Source organism: Mus pahari, chromosome 3 (assembly GCF_900095145.1).
Source record: "Mus pahari chromosome 3, PAHARI_EIJ_v1.1, whole genome shotgun sequence".
NCBI classification, from domain to species: Eukaryota; Metazoa; Chordata; class Mammalia; order Rodentia; family Muridae; genus Mus; species Mus pahari.
In genome coordinates, this window is record NC_034592.1 from 39,771,095 (window position 1) to 39,792,673 (window position 21,579).

Here is a 21,579-nt window from a genome sequence, read left to right on the forward strand (position 1 = left end):
GAAAGCAGGGTTTTTAAATGAGACTCACTGCTACCCACACCAGACTGAGCAGAAAAGGGAACCAGGGAAGCTCATCGATAGTCTTCTGTGGGTATGACCTGGTATGCCTACAAAGGTACATATGCTAAAGGCTTGGTGCCCAGAGGTACCACAGGCCTAAGGGTAGGTCTCTCAGGTCCTTGTGGGTAGCCCCAAAGAGGAATGCAGGAAGCTGGTCCCTTCTGGTGCTCACTTCCGAGTTTACAGTGTTAACATTTTGCTCTACCTGAGCACAGGTGATCACACTGTGATGTTTGGGACGCACCAGGGACACAAAGCTATAGAGTCAGCTGATCTTGGTGTAAACTTTCCACAAGTGGAAGAAAACCTATTTCTCTTTATAATTGTGTCTTATCTTTCAAAAGGAAGCTGAATAACACCAGTGTAAAGACACAGTGATCTACTTTAAACTGTGTTACTTCTATTGTCTGTAAAGAAAAGCACCTGTTATCTCACCATCTTGACTAGTTTTATATCACAAAGATGTATATAACTCTTGGAATTATTTAAATATATACATATATAACACATATTACACATAAAACATGTACAAAGAATTTTTATTTCATGTTAAAATGTGATGGCAAATAAAAGTAAGTCTATCAGGACTGGAGAGATGGCTCTTCAGAGGTCTTGAGTTCAATTCTCAGCCAACCACATGGTGGCTCACAACCATCTATAATGGGATCTGATGCCCTCTTCTGGTGTATCTGAAGATAGTGAAAGAGCACTCACATACATAAGATAAATAATTTTTTTTTAAAGTAAGTCTATAATCTTTTATGAAGGGTATTCTGATAGAATTTTTTTCCTATTCAGTACAATTCAAGAAATATTGAGCCTTATAATATGCAAAGTATCATCCTAGATGCTGAAAATGTAACAGAAGTAAAATAGATGACATTTTTATCTTCATGGGACTCTCATTCTCAAATATATATGTTTATATAGATTTAACATGAATTAAACAGCAGCATTATTACATTATGAAATGCCACTTTAGGGGAATTCTTGAGGTTTAGTCTGGATATCCCTAAGATCACACATGAAATCACAGTATTTAGTCATTAGCATATATAGCCTAATTTAGCATGTGTATAGTTCAACTGAACACTCTCCAAAGGCTGAGTGAATTAACTAGTGGATATAAGGTTTGTTTTCAACAAAGCTACCCAAGGACAGGGTGAGAATTAAAATTCATCCTTGATTTTGTGAGTCTGCAGAGAGGTATTATTTTGATGTAAATGTTTGACTGTTCTTTACTAAGTGTCTTTAACTTTCATGTAGCTGAAACGTTCCCCAGGACCCCGCAGTTTTGAGTATTTCACATGTTCAATGTAAATATCAATTTGAGCTAAAATGTGTGTGGTTGAGGTCTCTGGGGGTGCTACTCCATAAATCATGGGAAATTATGCCATGCACTCAAATTATTTAATTGAGACAGACACAAGAGCATGGTCAGTCTTCCTTACAAGGAGTTTAAATATAAAACTATTTAAATCTTTTAGGATCTCTGTCTGGAGCGCATGTTGGTAATATAGGAATCTGCAGCCAGTTTTTGTGAACTTGTATTGTGAATGCATACTAAAATCCTCAGGGAAAAGCAAAGACCCCGAAGGAGGAACACATCTGCTAACATGAAAACCATGCAGAACAGAAACTACGCACCCACATCTGGTCTGCTTCATACAGCTATTTGGTGGCTAGCTAGCTTTGAAGAAAAGTAAAGAGTGTGTAAGAGAGATAGAAAAAATACTCTGAAAATAATTGTCAGTCCTAAAGTATCTGTAGCTAAGTTTGGGATGCTTCTGTTTGTAATGTCTTATGCACGATAACCACGTGTGTTTCAGGTCTGCGGAGAAAAACAGCGTTTTGAGAAGCTGATGGAACATTTCAGGAATGAAGATAATAACATAGATTTTATGGTGAGTTATCTTGGCACTCCTTTCAACAATGCAAACTCAATTTCAAGCCCCCTTTCCTCTAAAACACACGCCACAGTCAAGTGGACACAGTACAAGGCTCAGGCAAATGAGGTTAGTGATCTATCTGCTCTAGAGTTTTTCTTTATCTGAAGGTCAGTTTCTGGAGCTTTTTCTGGTTTTACTCACTTGATTAAAGGACAGAAATGCTGATAATTTAACAAATAAGAGGGAAAGTCACATGGCTGGGAAAAGGAAGTCATGACTTAGTGTGAATTCCGTAGCCACCAAGGTGACCCTGCATAGAGGCCTCAGCTGGATGGGACTTTGGCCTTTCGCTCTAGTGCCCTCTCTAGACCACATGCTCACACAGTAAAGTGCTTGGCTTTGCTGACTGGACCACTGGCATCCTAGATGGAGACAGTGTTGATGGCTCTTCTTGTGGCTTCCTTTCTGCTGTGGCTGACACCGGGGTGTTTCTGAATTCTATCACCTAAGTCTTCATTCTGGGCTCAGGACAGAGTTCCTCATGAGGTTACCTTAGCCATTCCTTTCCAGTGCAGCCCTGTCCTTATCCTTGACTGAGTTCAGTTTTCCTAGGAAACTTGTGGGCCCAGGCATTCCTTCTGCGGAGCACTTGCCTTCAGAGCATGCATCCTGACAGTTCTTGCATGAGAAGCCTTTGCTGTGGCTGCTCGGTTGCATCTTCATTAGAATCTACAGTGATTGTAAGGCCTGAAACATATTAGGTTTTCTGTGTAAGACTCATTTCTTAGATTTATGTGAATCTTAGTTTCAGCTCCTTTAAAATCAGGATGATAAAATCCCTTATAGAGCTTTTCTGTTCCCTTAGATGTGGTAATTTTAAAAAATTAATTATTTATTTACATTACAGCCTTTGCCCCTCTCTCCCGGTCCCACCCACCCATTTCCTCACCCCATTCCCCATCCCTTTTGCCTTTGAGTGGGTTCCCTTCTCCCCAGCCCTCTTCATTTTGGCGCATCTTCTCCCATTGAAGCCAAGACTAGGCAGTCTTCAGTTATATAGGTGCTGGGGAGTGGTGGTGGTGGGGCTCGGACCAGCCCGTGTATGCTGCCTAGTTGATGGTTCAGTCTGGGATCTCCCCCGGGTCCAGATTAGTTGAGACTCCTGGTCTGCCTATGGGATCACCCTCCCCTTCAGCACCTTCAATCCTCCTCCTAATTCCTCCATAGGGATTCCTAACTTCAGTCTAATGGTTGTAAGTACCTGCATCTTTCTCAGTCAGCTGTTTGTAGGGACTCACTGAGGACAGTCATGCTAGACTCCTGTCTGTGTCCCTGGTTACTGTAGATCTCCTGAGAGACAGGAAGGCTGTGGGGTGTGGGAGGGTATCAGGCCCGGAGATGTTGTGATAATTATTTTTAAACTTATTTTTTAGAGTATAAAATGGGAAAATAAAGGTCGCTTTTACAGTGAGTTTTTATTCTTGTCATTAGGATCAGGGGTCATTCAAAGTGATGCTGAAGGAATTGGTTGGTGTGTGATAAGCCCCAGGCAGTGGCTCATTGTGAGCGTCTCTCGAGTGCCTTCTCTAGAGAAACCTCCTTAATGTGGCAGAGCCCAAGCTGAGGCCACACAGGGCCCTGCTTTGTACATGATGGCTTCTTCTGTGAAAATCTGTGCGTATGATACATGAAAAATGACAGTTGGTCTTTTCTTTTTAAAGAATTGTTTATTTTATGTATATGAGTACATTGTCACTGTTTTTAGACACACTAGAACTGGACATTGGATCACATTAGAGATGGTTGTGAGTCACCAAGTGGTTGCTGGGAATTGAACTCAGGACTTCTGGAGAATTAGTCAGTGTTCTTAACTGCTAAGCCATCTCTCCAGCCCCTGATTTTTTTTTTTTTAAATTAAAAGTATCCAGCTATATTTAGGCCCTTCCTCTTGGCTATTGGAGTATTAGCTACTACAGCCAAGGAGCCCCTAATTCTTTAGTGTTAAAAACAACAACACACTGGGCGTGGTGGCGCACGCCTTTAATCCCAGCACTTGGGAGGCAGGGGCAGGCGGATTTCTGAGTTCGAGGCCAGCCTGGTCTACAGAGTGAGTTCCAGGACAGCCAGGGCTAAACAGAGAAACCCTGTCTCAAAAAACGAAGGGAAAACAACAACAACAACAACATCAAAAATTCTTCTCTGCAATTTGTTGAGTTGTACCTTGCCCACCTCACTCATTTATGGTGCCTGCTTCATTTCTGATGAAGTTATCTTACTTAAGTCCCTTAACATGTGAGCCATTTGCAAACAGACTAGAACCTGTTTCCTGCCACTGTACTAACTCTCCTGTGGAGGTTCTGACTTCCCTGTATATAGGCCATGGTGTGCCATGTGTCACTGCATGCTGGTTATCATCTGTGTGCACTGCACGTGGTTCGCAGGCTGTGGTGGAATGCAACGCATCATTTAGACTTGTTTTCAGAAGCAAGGGGGCATGCGTAGAGGGGTGGGGTTAAGGGGTTTTCCAAGTGCTGTGAATACGAATCCCTGATTATTTCCCCTCCTTCCCAAAGCCTCTGCTGACTCTTGCATAGAGGCAAACATGAGTAAGTCATTGTTCCCATCAATAGATGGGCATTGTTGAAAACACTATTGGTCTGTTGAAGTTCATTCCGTTATTTATTAAACTGGAGAGTGATTTTTTTTTTTTTTCTGAGACAGGTCTTAGGGCCAATCTCTGGTAAAAAGCACTATATCCAAGGCATTTATGAACTAGCAGTTAGGAAATCCACGTAAGGATGGTGTGAAAGATCAGTTACTATCTTTTGGTAGGATAGAGCTCAAAGTGAATTTTTGAAGTAATTACCTCATGGCGAGGTTCTGCATTGTTTGAATATTACTCCTCTTTGTATTAAGTTTCATATTTTATATGATCTCTGTCTCTGTGTTAATTTGTACCTGCATGACCTCTCCAGCTTTCTTAAACTTAGATTTGCATGCATCTACTTCACCCATGGAAGTGTATGATTTGGTGTGTGTTAACCATTCACAGTTTAATTATTACCACACTCATCCCCTTAAGAATCCCTCTGCCGGGCTGGAGAGATGGCTCAGCGGTTAAGAGCACTGACTGCTTTTCCAGAGGTCCTGAGTTCAAATCCCAGCAACCACATGGTGGTTCACAACCATCTGTAATGGGATCCCATGCCCTCTTCTAGTACCTCTGAAGACAGAGGTAGTGTGCTCACATACATAAAATAAATAAATCTTTAAAAAAAAAAAAAAAAGAGAGAGACCCTGTCTCAAGAACAAAGAATCCCTCTGCCGAGGGCTGGAGAGATGGCTCAGCAGTTAAGAGCACTGATTGCTCTTCCCAGAGGTTCTGAGCTCAATTCCCAGCCAACCACACAGTGGCTCACAACCATCTGTAATGGGATCCCATGCCCTCTTCTAGTGTCTGAAGACAGAGGCAGTGTGCTCACATACATAAAGTAAATAAATAAATCTTTAAAAAAAAGAATCCCTCTGCCATTAAAAGCTGTTTCCCATGTGCTCTGCCCTTCAGCCCTAAGTATCTGCTAATCTACTTTTTATCTCTATAGGTTGGGGTTCTCTGCATATTAGAGATGGGTGGAACCATACAATGGTCTGGTCCCTTTTCCCAGGCATGGTTTCACTTCCCATGATGTTCCAAGTTCATCCATGTTATAACATGCAGCAGCACTTCATTGTCACAGAATGGTCCATGGCATGGGTATCCTCATTCTGATTATCCATCAAGTGATGGACGTTGATGTTTTTCCACACTTGATTGGTATATGTGGTGTCATGAATGTTTGTGTACAGATTTTTATGTGGCCATGTTTCTTTATTTCTCTTAGTTAGGTAATTGAATTACTAGAACAGACAGCAGACATGGTGCTTAATATTTTGAGTAGCTGGTGTTTCCAAAGTGACTGTATCATTTTATTTTCTCACAGGCAATGGATGAGGGTTGGTTTTCTCTACATCTTTGCCAAAGTAATTCATATGTGTGTGTGTGTGTGTGTGTGTGTGTGTGTGTGTGTGTGTGTGTGTGTATTTCTTACATTATAGCTATTCTAAGTGACTGTGAAGTGGTGTCTAATTGTGGTGCCTGTTTGATTTCTTTTAATTTAAAATTATAAGATTCATTTTTCTTGAAGATTTACTGACATTAAAACAAGGAAAAAGGAAGTGGTGAACTAGAACTTGTGAAATGAAGCGCCTATTCTGGATATACTTTTGAGAAAAATCACTTGGAACCAATTTAACCCCTTGAAAATTCCATTTCAGGTGGCCTCTATGCAGTTTATTAATATTGTAGTCCATTCAGTAGAAGACATGAACTTCAGAGTTCATCTCCAATATGAATTCACCAAATTAGGCCTGGATGAATACTTGGATGTAAGTATAGCTATCTTTTTTGGTGTCATTTTAAGAATGGATTCATCGCCTATTCTCAGAGGTTCGTTTCCTTAGTAACTAGAGAATGCCTAAAGCGTTATGTGGTCCAGCAATTGCCATGCTAGTTACAGGGATCCAATTTGAATGATCCAATTTGCCTGCCAAGCTGGAGTATTTACAGAATTCCTGGACCGTCTGTGTGTCTATTGCCTACAGCTTTTTAATACTGGAGTCAGAAAATTCTGGGAACACCGGTGCAGCCTGCCTTTGCTTTTGAGCTTTGTCTGGGTCAAGTCTCACTGCGACCTCCATCAACACTGGAGAACACAGTCTTTATTTTGGGCACTCTTGGGATGCCATCTGAGCAGGCAACATCCGGCTAAGACTGTTGGCGAATGAGCTAATGTCTAGAGTATTAAGAAGCAATGAGGAAGGGACACGAGAGACTTCCTCCTGAAGCTGTTAGATTCTGCTTAGAGTGCTTGCTGCTGTTGACCACAGGTTTTCATTTCTTAGGTGAAAGGAGTTTAGTTTCTTTCTCTCTCTACCACGCAGATGTACCCAGCCAGTTCCCTAAGGTCTCCAATAAAGAAACAGAAAGTGTATGTGGTGCTCCCAGAAGCTTGTGTTTTCCCTTTCCTATGGGAATAGTGCAGTTGAATTTGGAAGAGTCCTGATGGAAGGCCACGGATCGCTGCCTAGATTTCAGGGCTTTCCAGATATGGAAGCAATGGAAGGCTGTCCCTGGGCTGTGTCAAACTTCCGTCACCCATGACTGCTAGGAAACTACACACCTTGCACCCACCTTACACACCTTGCACCCACCTTACTGGAGGGCTGACTGTATTGCTACACTGACCCCTTTCCACCCCTCTGGCATGCTTTGGGACTGGGGTTTGTCTTCTTCTTTCTTCCTGTACTTGAATGAAGATCCGGAGTGTGACCCTCATCCCTGGCTTAGGTTCAGTTTTCTGTGGCCTTGCTTTGGGTTCTAGCTTGTCACAGCAGCTAGTGGCATTGGTGCACATCCGATGGTTACTGCCAGCCTTGGGGAAGTCCCTTCTCGCTGCTTCTCTGTTACCTGTTCTTCTTCAGCAGATTTCTAGATTCCCATTTCTTTGTTCCATTCTTGACTTTCAAAATAAGATGGAATATACCCAGTTTAAAATAATTTAAACTGTTAAACCTAAGAGAAAATATATTTTTCTTAAGAAATCATGTAATCTGAGATTTCTCTTAAAAAAATACCGTGCCCCCTCCAACCCTATACTTTGCCAATTATGTTCCTGGCTCTGGACCCTGATGGATAGAGGAGGTCATTAGAAGAATAATATTATATGCTTCTGATAGACAAATTTTCTATTTGTTTGCAAAGACAGCCTCCTTTGCAAGTGATTGTTGATATGCTCATTCACTTATTGGCATCATCCATATTCTAGGTATTATCCTGGCTTCACAGTTCCCAGAGAAAGTCATAATGTGTGGTTCTCATTGGGGAAAAGTAACTGATTTCTTAGGCCTCTGGCACCACTAGGAAAACAGCTTCCTGGGTCACTTTGGTATCCTTGGCCTGGGATATAGTGAACTGGAGGACATTTTCTGATTCATGCTTTGGGGAGCCTTGAGCTGTTCCTTCAAGGCACTGTCTTAGGAAAGGAATTGTACAGGATGAGTTCTGTCCATGTGCTAAAGCTAAGTATGAGTGTAATCGATGACTCCTAGCTAACTCTATCTTGCTCCTAGCCACCGTCACCTCTCCCTAGACGCCCCTTAGATTTCGCAGGGCTTGTAGTTATTCCATCTCAAACCCTCCTTTAATGTCTCTGTGGTTTTGATTTTACTTACATAAAAAATGTTTTAGCTTAGAGTAGCAAGTGTTTGAAGGCTGTCTCTCTCTCTCTCTCTCTCTCTCTCTCTCTCTCTCTCTCTCTCTCGTGTGTGTGTGTGTGTGTGTGTGTGTGTGTGTGTGTGTGTATCTAGGAAATAGTATGGTCATACCTTTTTCATAGGAATATGCCGCAATCCTCTTCGGGAGGATGTATTAAACTCTTGTGGAGAAAGGTAGGCTACTTGTAACAGATTGTGTAGTGGGTTGGGAAATTATGTTCTATATCCACAGATAATTAATCCTATCTTTTCTGGAATCTTTGTTTCTAGAAGCTGAAACACACAGAGAGTGACAAGCTGCAAGTACAGATTCAGGCTTACCTGGACAACGTGTTCGATGTGGGCGCTCTGTTGGAAGACGCAGAAACCAAGAATGCTGCCTTGGAGCGGGTGGAGGAACTGGAAGAAAATATCTCTCATGTAACTGCATCTCAGAGAGGGAAATGTACTGGGGGCCAGAATGGGCTAATGCTAGCTTTTGTGGGAGGAAGTGGAAGGATCTAATGTGTAGAAATGAGCAGAGCTCATAGAAGCCATCTAGGTTCTTAAAGAAGGAACAAAGCCCTTGCTTCGTCTCCATTTACCTTCCTGTTCCCATTTCTCCAAAGTCACACACTGGCAACCCTAGTTGCCAACACAGAATAGGAGGGTTGACAGTCTAAGTTCTAGAGGGAAATGAAGAGAGGAACTCCGGCCTCATGAAGGAGTCTCTGAAGATGACACACTTTCTCATAGTGCCCTCAGAGCCTGGGGGATAGGGCTGTCTCGAGTCTCTGGTACAAATCTCCATGCTCCTGTCTATGCTGTGCCTCAGATTCTGCTCACGTTCATTCCAACTGTAGACGTTTTGCAGGAAACCACTGAGTCTTGTCAACTGTGGTCTTCTTTGAAGAATCAAGTCCTCTCAGTGTCTTGATCTTCTTTAAGGCAATTTTGTTAACCACAAAGGAGTTAATATTAACCTAGAGGCTGTGAGATGTTAACATATTTCCTATGGAAGAGTAGACGGAGAGCAGTAGTTTTCAAAACCTCATGCAAAGGAGGGCTGTTCCTTTTACCGTTGCCCACTAGTGAACCTGGGGCCTCGTGCCTGTAAGGAAGACGCTGTCCCGCTGAGCTCTTGAAAACAAAGTTCTTATTATGACTTGACCGGAACTTTCCTTTACTGTGAAGTGAATTGTCTCTACTTGTGAGGATATTATTTCTCTCTCTGCAGAGTGGTTTTGTTGCCCCGCCATACTTTTAGAGTATCGTGAATGTTTACTTTATCCCTTTCCACCACTGTGAAAACGGGGCTCCCCATGGCTCATAGTTAAAACAAGTGTGTAAGCCCAAAGTTCCCCCGCTTTGGGAAGCTCTGCATTGACTTGGTTGGCATCTGCTCAGGGAGAGCATTTACAGGTTCAGTTGTTTCCTTTAAGAGATTTGTTTTCTTTCTTTTTCTTTTTCCTTTTCTCTCTCTTTGAAATCACACTCTTACCCGGTAAATCTCTATCTTCTGCCTTGCTTCAGTGGATATCTTTGCCTCTTATTATGTCCAATGGGGGGGGGTCAGAAGTTTCTTTTTTTTTTTTTTTAAAGATTTATTTATTTACTATATGTAAGTACACTGTAGCTGTCTTCAGACACTCCAGAAGAGGGCGTCAGATCTTGTTGCGGATGGTTGTGAGCCACCATGTGGTTGCTGGGATTTGAACTCTGGACCTTCGGAAGAGCAGTCGGGTGCTCTTAACCCACTGAGCCACCTCACCAGCCTCAGAAATTTCTTGATTGTAGAACTTTATATGAAAGCTGGCTACTCGGCACATGGCTCCCTCCCTCCCTCCCAAACAGCATTGTGTAGCCTTTCTCTATTGATTTTTATAAAAATAATTGCCATTATTGGGTAGTTTGGGATGAAAAAAGCCATAGTACTTAGTTTGGCTGCCTAAAATGTTACAGCCGTGTTTTTCCAGATCAACACTTTCCAGAGACTTTTGCCTGATGATCCTTTGTTAGGCGTGGGAAGGTGGCCTTCCACTCTCCCTCACCTTAATTTGTCCTACTCTTTGCTCCCGGACATGGAGAGAGAGAGATGGCTATGTATATTCACTGAATGGCTGCTGTATGGGTTTTATTGAGGCCACCTGTACATTATTCACTCCTGATAGAAACAGATATGTCTTCAGAACCGTAGTATAAAAATTAATGTTTCCAGAAAATAACTTCTGGAATATATGCAAGACTCTGGTGGGTCCCTGGTTGACTGGGATATAGGATTCTAAGGACCAAGGTCCTGGTCAGAATGATCTGTGTTGTGACTCCGTCTCCTCGTCCCAATTTCACAGTTGTCTGAAAAGCTGCAGGACACGGAGAACGAAGCCATGTCCAAGATCGTGGAACTGGAAAAGCAACTTATGCAGAGGAATAAGGAACTGGATGTCGTCCGGGTAAGTGCAGGCAGCACCCATCCAGATGGCTGTGGCCGGGCACTTGGTGCACTCTAGTTTAAGGCTGGTCCAGTGCAAAGCATGCTCATTTCAGAGGAATGCATTGATGCAGTGTATTTAGTGCAACCATTTTCAGAGGTGGTCCTCCAAAGTACGCATACTATATGTGTACACATGTATGCATAATCATAAACACCAGCTTCCCTGTTTCCTTATCACAGCTATTGGGAGCAACAATGGTTTCCTATCTAGGGGAGGCTGAGTTGATTCTGTGGGTCCTCCATGTGGTTATAAACAGAAATGAAGCACAAATTCAATCCTTTCTGCTTGTTTAATTTCATTAGGACTTAGGCCTCATTGGTTGTGTTTACTTTGCTTTTACTCAAAACCAGATTTGGTGGTTGCTATGGAAACAGTTCACAGCGCAGGTGAGCTGTAAAGGTATCCACCAAAATCCAGTGCATTTTATTATCATATAATCCTAGCCATTTTGTTTTACCTTCCTGCCATTTTGCCTTATGTCAGGCACTTATGGAGGTCTGAACCATCCGTGTACTTGGGACGGTTCAGAACATAAAGCCAGTATGCCTGGAGGGCTGTCAGGCACATGGCTTGCCTTCACACCCACAGCTGATGTGATGGCACATTTGATGTGATGGTTATCATGGCCGTGTGTGCTGTTTGATAGTCTGACAGTTAGCTCTATGATGCATATTCCTGGCACAGCATCAAGACAAAGTTGTAGCATATGGACTCCATTCAAGTCCAAGCACTCAGATTTACAAATGATAGAAGGGCGTAAGAAAGAATGTTCCCTGCCTGTTGGAAGTCTGAGGTAAGAGAGAACTACAGGTCCCAGACCGTCAGTTCAGTTCCACATAGCCAATCACACCAGAATATCCGTGGACTCTTAATAGAAGCACCCAGGACAGCCTCTGAATTGAATTTTAACTTTGTTCTGTACTATAAACTTTGATAAGTAAGTAGTGGTGGGAAGCTTTGGGTCGTTTTGTTAAATGCATGGCCAAAAGGGAGATGTTCCAGCAATGGCTGTCCTGAGCTCTGTCAAGGCGCTTTCATAAGAGCCAGAGAAATCGGCCACGCTGCCAGCTTCTGGAGTAGGTCACTCCCGGCTTCGCAAAGTTTGTTTGCTTGCTTTCTTATTGTATATCTTCTGGTGGCAGGGTCACAGAGTGTAGCCCTGGCTGGTCTGGAAATCACTGCGCAAAACAACTAGGCCTCAAACTCAGAGATCACCTGCCTCTGCCTCCACAGTCCCAGGATTAAAGGTGTGCCTTACCACATCCAGCCTTTGCATAGGTTTTAATCCTAGTCTGATTTCTATCAAAGTCAGATTTAGGGACTTTTCGTCTCTTCGTAGTCAGCGTGTATCTAGGAGTTACAGATATATTTTATTTTATAATTAGTAAAAGAAGGCATGCTGAACCACGGTGATACCCATGGGATGTTTCAAATTCAATTTGTGGATAAAGTCATCTCTGTTCTGTTCTCTTTTGCCTACGGGGAAAGTGGCGTTAACGCCACTAATTAAATGGGAAGAACTTCATTAACAGTAGCCAACGCTAGAATACATTACATGCATTATTAGCTCAATTGATAATTATTGGATTCCTTATGTTCTGGCTGAATCCCACAGTTTCCTGAATGCCTGCGTGCGTGTTCTCTCTCCACCTGTTCCCCTCAGTTAGCTTCCCCGGGTTTACGTGGGGATGTTCTGTGAAGCCAGTGTCCTGAACGTGACTTCTTTTTGCAGGAAATCTACAAAGATGCAAATACGCAAGTTCACACGTTAAGAAAAATGGTCAAAGAAAAGGAAGAAGCCATTCAAAGACAGTCTACCCTGGAAAAAAAGATTCACGAACTGGAGAAACAAGGGACCATTAAAATTCAGAAGAAAGGGGATGGGGACATTGCTATACTGCCAGTCATGGCCTCTGGCACGTTGTCCACGGGGTCAGAACTAGCAGTCGGTAACTATGTGGGATCAATTCCAGGGGCCACCACCTCAGGACCCTCAGTCCCTCCTCCCCCACCACTACCTCCGTCATCAGACACACCTGAAGCAGGTAAGATGCCCTGGTGGGACAGTAGTGATTCCCCTTATCTTAAGCAAGATTCCATTTTGAATAGCTGGAGAAGGGCTTGGTGGTTAAGAGCGTGTACCACTCTCCCGACACCCACAGAGCGTGGCTCACAACAACCTATAATGCCAACTCCAGAGGAAATGTCCTTGCCTCTGCGTTTGGGCACAGAACTCATGCGCGCATTCTCACACACACAACATACGATAGATTACAACAAAAGCTACTCTTCATGTCACTTACATTATAATATTTTCCGGTTTCTCATTAAGGAAATGCTACCATTGTGTTTTTGTTCTCTCATGCTTTTTTACTTCATTTAAAAATGGTATTTGCTTGTTATTGTTCTGTTTGAGTGATGCATGGGTGTGAGTGAGTGTGTACTGCAGTACGCTTGTTGAGATCAGAGGACACCTTTGTAGAGTCAGGTCTGGTTCCACGTTTATGTGGGTCCCCAGGATCTAAGTCGTGTTACCTGATGAGCCATCTGGCCCCGTTTTCTCGTGCTTTATGTGCTCATGACATTTTCTTCTTTTCTCCAGCACAAAATGGACCGGCATCACCACCTATGTCCCCACCTCCTCCCCCACCACCTCCACCTCCTCCGCCTCCCCCTCCACCTCCTCCACTCCCAGGCCCTGCAGCTGAGACTGCGCCAGCTCCTCCTCTGCCACCGCCCCCACCTCCCTCTGCACCCCCTCTACCTGGGACTTCTTCACCTACAGTGGTTTTCAACTCAGGATTAGCAGGTGAGAACACGGGATGGGAATGGAGGTGCTTGTGTGTGAAACCCTGATATCTCTTTCTCTCTCTCTCTCTCTCTCTCTCTCTCTCTCTCTCTCTCTCTCTCTCTCTCTCTCAAGCTGCTCTTTCAGCAATTGGAACTTTCTCATCTGTACATGTCCCTTAGAAGGACATTCCTGCTAATGTAGCCAGCGAAGGGGAAATTGTCATACATGAGTAGCATTTGTCACACTCTTCCTAGCAGTTCTGACCTTGTCATCTAGGGTTTCCCCGGTCTTTCCCTATAGTGGCCAAAGCTCTGAACTAGGTGCTCATATTGAGAGTTGTTCTTTTGTAAGTTAGTGGGAGTGTCGTCTGTGGAGGAGAACAGGCAGCTGAGCAATGGCCGGGTGCAGAGTTGCAGGCGTGGCTCCTGAGTATTTGCAGGCGGCAGGGTTTGCCACAGTAGTTTTAGGCTTCAAGGGGAACAACAGCATTTTTTTTTTTTTTTAAATGATTTGAAAAGGTTCCAAATAATTCATGTCCTCCTGCTCATCAGGAGGTAAGGGTGTGCCCTGCCTTGCTGGAAATAAAAGGGAGGCAGGGGAGGGAGAGGAAGGGAACTGTTCCAAAGCCTTGAAATAAGTTACTAGTTTTGAATCTTGGACATGAAATTTTACTCTTTAATCCCGAGCCACTTCAGAGTGTCGCTGAGAGTTTGGAGTTGTTCCGAGGTCCTGTCCCTGTGACAGTGGGTAGCACCATGCTGAGTTTGCCACCTGTGCTCTGCGGAGCTCTGTTCTGATACTGAGTAACAACTGCTTTGAGGCTGGAAATCTTTGCTACTGGGTAGCTTTCTCTGTAACACTGGGTAACCCTGCGTGGAGGTAGCAACCTCTTCAATACTAAGTAATTCCCCTCTGAGGTGGCAGTTAGGTTGAGTTCCTGCTCAGAGGCTGCCCCCATGTGACACCAGGCGGCTCTGCTATTGAGAGGCTTTCCCAGCGATACTGTAGGACAGTCTTGGTTTGCTGTTGGTTATTGCTGTGTGATTAACGCCATAAGTAAGGCAACTTGGGAAGGAGAGAGTTTCTTTTCGCTTCTAGTTTAGCACGGAGAGAAATTAGGGCAGGGTCTCAAGGCAGGAAGCAGGAGGCAGGAGCTGATGCAGAGGCCATGGAGGGATGCTGCTTACTGGCTTGCTCCCCATGGTTTGCTCAGCCTGCTTTCTTATACCTAGGGGTGACAGAGCTCAAAATGCACTGGAACCTCTTACATCAGTCAGTAATCAGTGAATTGCCTTACATCTTGCTTATAGGTCAGTCTAATGGAGGCATTTTTTTCAGTTCATGCTTCTTCCACCAAGATGACGCTTAACCTGTGTCTAGTTGACAATAACAAACAAACTAAAAAAGGAACCAATTCACTAGCACTGTTCTGAAGTTGTCGCTCTGGACTCTTGGGTAGCTCTGCCTTGAGGTGGCTTTCCACCCCTGTGATGCTGGGTAGCTCTGTTCTGAGGTAGCTGTCTGTCCCTGTAGGTAGCACTAGGTAGGTAGTACTGTTCTTGAACTCTCTCAGTTACTATGAGTGGCTGCCCTGCTACCCTCTAGTTTAGCAGTTCTCACTTTGTGGGTCACAACCTTTTTTGGGGGGGGTCAAACAGCTCTTTCACAGGGGCCACATATCAGATATCCGGGGCCACATATCAGATATCCAGCATATTAAATATTTACATTATGATTCATAACTAGAAAAGCTAGAGTTGTGAAGTAGCAATGAACTAATTTTATGGTTGGGGGGGTCATCACAACTTGAGGTGCTGTATTATTATTGAGGTCACAGCATTGGGAAGGTTGAGAACCCCTGCTCTAGTTCCAAGGCTGTGGTGGTCTCTGTCGTAGCCAAGCCTAAAGGATAGGATAGTCTTTGAAGATTTCTACTTCTCAGTTCCTCCAAGGGTTGCCTCAGCAACTTTATCTGACCCCCGCCCCCCCCCCCACCTCAGGGATAATTTCTCCAAGTGACTACAAGCCTTTCAGCCATCCAAATGTTTCTTAATGTAGATTTGCCCACCTCAGATTCTACTTTAGCAGTGATATCTGTAAAGTTATCAAGGATACAAAGATGCCTTTTCAATTTCTTGGTAAATTTGTGGCTTATTTTTACCCTTCAAGATCTTCCATGTTTACCACTTTCTTCTAGAATTTTTATTGCTTCGGAAGAGGAAAGGTGGAGGAGAGTCGCCATGGAGCTATTGGATTCTGAATGTAAATAACAAGTGTCATACTGCCCTCTGGGTATCTGCTCTGTTACCAGGCTGTTCCTGGTGACTGAATGTGGATGCCACCGTTGCCTTGCGCACCTGGGCCACTGATTAAGCTTTCCTTGTAGCTCTGGATGAACATTCTCTGTGAGATGTGTCTACCATGCCTCCTCACCTGGAGCGGCTGCTTTTTCCATTGCAAAAGCTAACCTGTGGTTCAGCATCCGCTTGCATTCACACGAGCTAAAGCAGAACTAAGACATTGGCAGGGAAGTGGGCTGCAGGCCGAGGCTGCAAGTCCGACGAAGTGCCTTTCCTCTGGATGGCCATGCAACTTTTTTTTTTTTTTTTTTGCATTAAGTCTGTGCAACTACTTCATTTTGTTTTGTTTTGTGTTCTTTTGTTTGTTTGTTTTGCTTTGCTTTGTTTTTTGAGACAAGGTTTCTCTGTGTAGCCCTGGCTGTCCTGGAACTCACTTTGTAGACCAGGCTGGCCTCGAATTCAGAAATCCTCCTGCCTCTGCCTCCCAAATGCTGGCATTAAAGGCGTGTACCACCACTGCCCGGCGCTACTTTATTTTTAACTTGGTTAACTCTAGGGTGTTTTAAGTTTATGGTGCAGGGTTCTGTGCTCAGCTGATTACTCTCGGGAGCCTCCCAGGTCGATGTGTCCACTGTTCTTCTGTACAGTAGAGCACCGTAGGTAACACTGAAGAAGTCCTCTTATCTCACGAAATGTCTGCCAGTACTTACAAGCTATGTCTTGTTTTATAAGATTACAAAGTCCTAAGCGTTTCATAATTTGGGATTAGGCATTTTCTGCCAGGCCTCTAATCTCCCTGTTATCCATCCTTAGTTTGGCTTCCAGTTCAGAGTTACGTGAAGCTGATTTTGTAAAATATTCTCCCTTTGTGATCAATGATTTTTCTCTCTGAAGTCCAGAGGCCTGAGAGAATCAGGATATCTCAGTAGAAGTAAGAGACAGAGCTGTCTGTTATACTCTGTGCCTAGCTGAAGTCAGGACGTTTTTCCTTGAGTTGAAAAGAGACTTCCCCCACCATCTCCCTTACCGCAACCCCCCACCATTTGGATGAAGGGTCAGTTAGAGAAAGCCTCTGCCTGTGGAGGACATTGGATATCTCAATAGAAATAATATCCCATTACTTCTGGAAAACCCCTTAGCCCGTAGGCCCACTGTGACAGGATCCATCTCTGCGGTGGGCAAGGGTGGACACAGCAGGGAGCCAGGAGGAAGTCCCATAGTGTATCTCTAGTTTAAAAAAATTCTTTAGACTTCAGAAAGAAAATGTTGGTGACATGATATAGTCCCTCACATCTTCGAGTAACGTATGTAAGACATCTCCAAGTCAGATGCTACAGCCTGACTCCTTTCCTGAGGTAGATCACCCGTGGGCTAAGGCATTTTCTACTTCATTTTTAGAAACTGTTGACTCGGGGGGGTGTTTTAAATGTAGGGTGCAGAGTTCTGTGACCTGCTGCCCTCAGGATCCTCACAGGGAAATGCCTGTGCAGCTGGTGGCCTTGGCTTTGCTTTGAGAAGATACGCTTGAATCCTCTCAGTGTTTGACTTTTGCTGATTCTGTGTTATTAAGAACTTGTTCACAGCCTATGGAATAGCTAGTACAGTTCCCTATGGCTGCTTGGGACCATTACAGTGAAATATTTTGTTTTGTTTTGTTTTCTCTTTCTCCCAGAGAGGGGTGGGGAATACAGAAACATAAACAAAAACACAGAGTGAGTCTTCAGAGGCAGGAGACTGGATTTTTGGCTTTGTGCTGCTGAAATGTGTCCACGAGGCATGGAGTTCTATGCTAAGAGTGCAGTGAACTGCTGGGCCACCCGACTCTAACTGTATCTAATATATATCTATATATTTTGTATTTCCTGTTCTTTCTGCTTCCACAAAAGATGGGCCAATCAAGCTTTTCTGTAGGTTGCTCCTCACCACGTGTGTTGAATATTTCCTGTGTGTTCTGTTGGTCACCCTGTGCCTTGACATCTCGCCATTCCGTCCTACTTTGAGCCATTACATTTGACATTGTGTCTCCAGCTAGTCTGGGTGTTGGCTGACTGTGACTCCAGGTTTGCCCACGTGTCTCAATGTGTACATCTCCTGCAGGCATGGCCTGGATTCACAGGCCATGTTCTAGTCCTCCCCTTGATAGAGGCGTGTATCTTTCTTAGCATTCAGTTTTCATAGTCAGTTCTAATCTTTCCACTCTGACTGTATTCTAAGGAAATAAAGAAAATAAGAGAAAACGGTTGGCTGTACCTTATACCTTACCAAGACCCTCCCACTGCCTGTGGCTCTATTGTGTGGAGCAACCACCCATTTAAAGTTACTTTCTTTAGCTTGAGTCCTGGGGTCACAGTATATGTCCTCGACACCTATAGGCCCTGCTGTCTGCTATACTGTGTGCCTAGCTGAAGTCAGGAAGTTTTTCCTTACTTGAGTTGAAATGATACTTCCCCCACCATCTCCCTTACCACAACCCCCCTCCATTTGGATGAAAGGTCAATTAGAGAAAGCCTTTGCCTGTCGAGGTCATTGGTTCTCCTGGGTAGTATAGACAAAACGTAAGTGTGACCAGGAATCTAATACTGTTGATAATGGGGATGAGGGTGCCACGTTTGGTGATAGAAAAGCCTGTTTTGGCAAAAGCTGTCTTTGTGTTGCTGCATGCTTCTGTGTGGATCTATCTGATGACACTCCTTCTCTTTCTATGGCCTTTGTAACTCTGGAGGAACGAGAGGCATTAACTTCCTCTCCCCTTACCTGCTAATAATGGTGAGTGCGGAAGCTCACAGTGGGCAGGTGGAGAGAGTGTATATAGCTAAGTGGTTTGGAAAGCCTTGTGTATGACGTATAATAACACATTGGATGGTAAACAGTTATCTTTTAGGTTTGTTTTCTCAAATGAGAGGTGCTAATTCCCTTTAGCCCATGAATATTAGATCCAAGCCTCTCTCTTTCAGTACATTTAATAAGCCCACTGATGATGCTTAGATAACTGACTCCTTTAAAAGGGGGAGAAGGGTTTGTGGCACTACCGAGGGTCACTGTGATCTCTGCGTAGGCCCTCTGTCCTCTGCACAGTTCTCTGATACAGGTCACTGATGCTCCTTGTCTATTTGAAATGCCTCCGCAGCCAGTGTAGTCTCTTTATCGCAAGTACCCACAGGAATGCAGATTCCTGGCTGAAGAGCATCATTCTTGATGTGTTATTCCTAGTGGGTTAGTTAGGCAGTCCTTCCTCCCTGCAGTCTCAGACCACCCTTTAAAGCTTATTTATAAATATATACCCTGGGAACAAGAGTAGAAGACATCAGAATTCAAGGCAGTTTCCCCACCTCTGCTATCTTGTCTCATATTGTAACTTACAAAACAATAGTCTAATGGCCTCAGTAAAACCAAATAAACTCTGTCCTCAACCCCTAGATAGTTTTTATAATACTCCAGTATTAGGCACCCAACTGGGGTCCTAGAATGGCTCTGGCCAAGTCCAGGCACTCTCTATGTAATTAGCACCACCTGGGTGCCTCTTGCCGTCTTCCTCCAGCGTTCAAGTGTCATCTGCAAGGACTGTTGTCTTAATGTTCCCAAAGATTACAAGGTTTCAGACAGGACTTAATTTTCTTATCTCTGACACCTCCAGCTGTGAAAATTAAGAAGCCAATCAAGACAAAGTTCCGAATGCCAGTGTTCAACTGGGTTGCCCTGAAGCCCAATCAGATCAACGGCACAGTCTTCAATGAAATTGATGATGAGCGGATCCTAGAGGTACCCGGCCTCCTTGCTTATAGACTGGAGGTGCATGCTGTGCTGCAGAGCAAAGGCGGCTGTCCTGCTTGCTGGCAAGCATCAGTGACAGAGATCTAATGTTTCTGTACTCCAGTGTGAAGAACTAGACTTGCACTATCAAAAAATTAAGTTGGACATGATTTTTTATAAGAGGGTTCTAAAACTGTGTCTAATAAATTAAGATAATAGTTTTGAATATCTTCAGTGTTTGCCACCACATGTATGTCTGACACAACCATGCCCTTTAATTTACAAGAGCAGAGATAGACTTGTGAACTGCGCTGGTTAAGGAATCGCTAACTGTACTGACTCTCTGGTTTCATGGATTTAGCTTGTAGTAGATATCTGTGTAAATCAGTTATCAAAGGCAATTGAATTGCATTGTTAGAATCAGTAGTTCTCTGGACATTCACTTCTGACTGGGAGATAGGAGAACTCTAAAAACAACAGGGAAAGTGCTGCAGTAAGCCATGCAGGAATAAGCTCTCAGCAGTGCGGGAGGTCTTTCCTTAAGGGAATGCCTAAACCGCGAGGCTTCTGCTAAGGGACAATGACTTCGTTTTAATGTGTGATCTGACTTGACAGTGCCATCCTTCTCCACCCTAGGACTTAAATGTGGACGAATTCGAAGAAATCTTCAAGACAAAAGCTCAAGGTCCTGCCATTGATCTTTCTTCAAGCAAGCAGAAAATAACACAGAAGGGATCGAGTAAAGTGACATTATTAGAAGCAAATCGAGCCAAGAATCTTGCCATAACTTTAAGGAAAGCTGGGAAGTCTGCCGATGAGATATGTAAAGCTATCCATGGGTAAGTTTCCAGCATCCTGGGAAACTCAATCCGAGCAAGCGCAGTTTAAGGAAGAAAATAGGTTGCAAGTCAGCAGAGCACAGAAGTAGGGGGGTAAAGTAGAAGTGTAAAGATGGAGGAACACTTGGTACCCCCACTTTAGAGCTCTTCTTGTTGCTCCTGTGGAACTAAGATATTAACACCAAAGAACTGCACCAGAAGGGACCCAGGGCAGCATCATAGTCCCCTGTCATTTGTCAGCTCAGAACATGAAGGTCTGGATTGCAACAGCGTTACTGTCTTGTTCTGGTTGTGTGACCCCTTCGACAGGGCCCTCATGAAAGATCTGAGTGGGGCAGAGCGTGAAGAAAGGGAGAGCTGGCGGGAGGGTCTGGAGCGAGCGCATCCAAACTTGCTGAGTCCATATTTGAGGGCATCTGGGGAATGATAGAGTTCAATGCCAGCCACAAATATGATACAGATGCAGCTCTTAGTCCATGACAATAGAATGTGCATTCTTGGATCTAAGTACTTTCTGGTTTTGTTTTGTTTTGTTTTTTTTTAAAGATTTATTTATTATATGTAAGTACACTGTAGCTGTCTTCAGACACTCCAGAAGAGGGTGTCAGATCTTGTTACGGATAGTTATGAGTCACCATGTGGTTGCTGGGATTTGAACTCCGGACCTTCAGAAGAGCAGTCGGGTGCTCTTACCCATTGAGCCATCTCACCAGCCCACTTTCTGGTTTTTTAAACAAGGCTTTTTTTCCCCCAATTTATTTATTAATTGCACAGGAGGTAATGGCTTTGTTTACCTGCTAGAAAAATCTTCCCAATCTTCTTGTAGCCAAAATGATGTTATTGATATTTTAGGAAATAATTTTTCATAATTTGATGCTTTATAGTTTTTGACTGATGATCTTACCTAACGCTAAGAAATTATTTGCTCTGTCTTTAGTCAAAGACATTATCTAATAGAATCTTCTGCAAACTTCTCTGATTTTCAGTATTGAAATGTGCTATGCAGTCTTGTTTATAATTTCATGTACCTCATTTACCATACTAGTGAATGGGTAATTTCTGTTTGTTTATTTCCCTCCCTCCCTCTTTCTTTCTTTCTTTCTTTCTTTCTTTCTTTCTTTCTTTCTTTCTTTCTTTCTTTCTTTCTTTCTCTCTCTCTCTCTCTCT

The 21,579-nt window shown here is 43.6% G+C and overlaps 1 protein-coding gene across 9 annotated transcripts in view; it reads left to right on the forward strand.

Annotated features, from left to right (window-relative positions):
* Fmnl2 (formin like 2) overlaps positions 1 to 21,579 on the forward strand; it is a 280,969-nt gene that overhangs the window by 240,700 nt on the left and 18,690 nt on the right. For 5 of the 9 annotated variants that reach the window (XM_021192149.2, XM_021192148.2, XM_029535828.1 and 2 more), the window contains 8 exons: positions 1,890 to 1,964; positions 6,264 to 6,374; positions 8,532 to 8,681; positions 10,589 to 10,690; positions 12,465 to 12,777; positions 13,335 to 13,541; positions 19,458 to 19,582; positions 20,210 to 20,412. In XM_021192149.2, the coding sequence (XP_021047808.1) occupies positions 1,890 to 1,964; positions 6,264 to 6,374; positions 8,532 to 8,681; positions 10,589 to 10,690; positions 12,465 to 12,777; positions 13,335 to 13,541; positions 19,458 to 19,582; positions 20,210 to 20,412 (1,286 nt within the window). Of the gene's footprint in view, positions 1 to 1,889; positions 1,965 to 6,263; positions 6,375 to 8,531; positions 8,682 to 10,588; positions 10,691 to 12,464; positions 12,778 to 13,334; positions 13,542 to 17,709; positions 17,731 to 19,457; positions 19,583 to 20,209; positions 20,413 to 21,579 lie in introns of all 9 variants that reach the window. The other 4 variants (XM_029535822.1, XM_029535827.1, XM_029535823.1 and 1 more) reach the window with 1 other exon arrangement.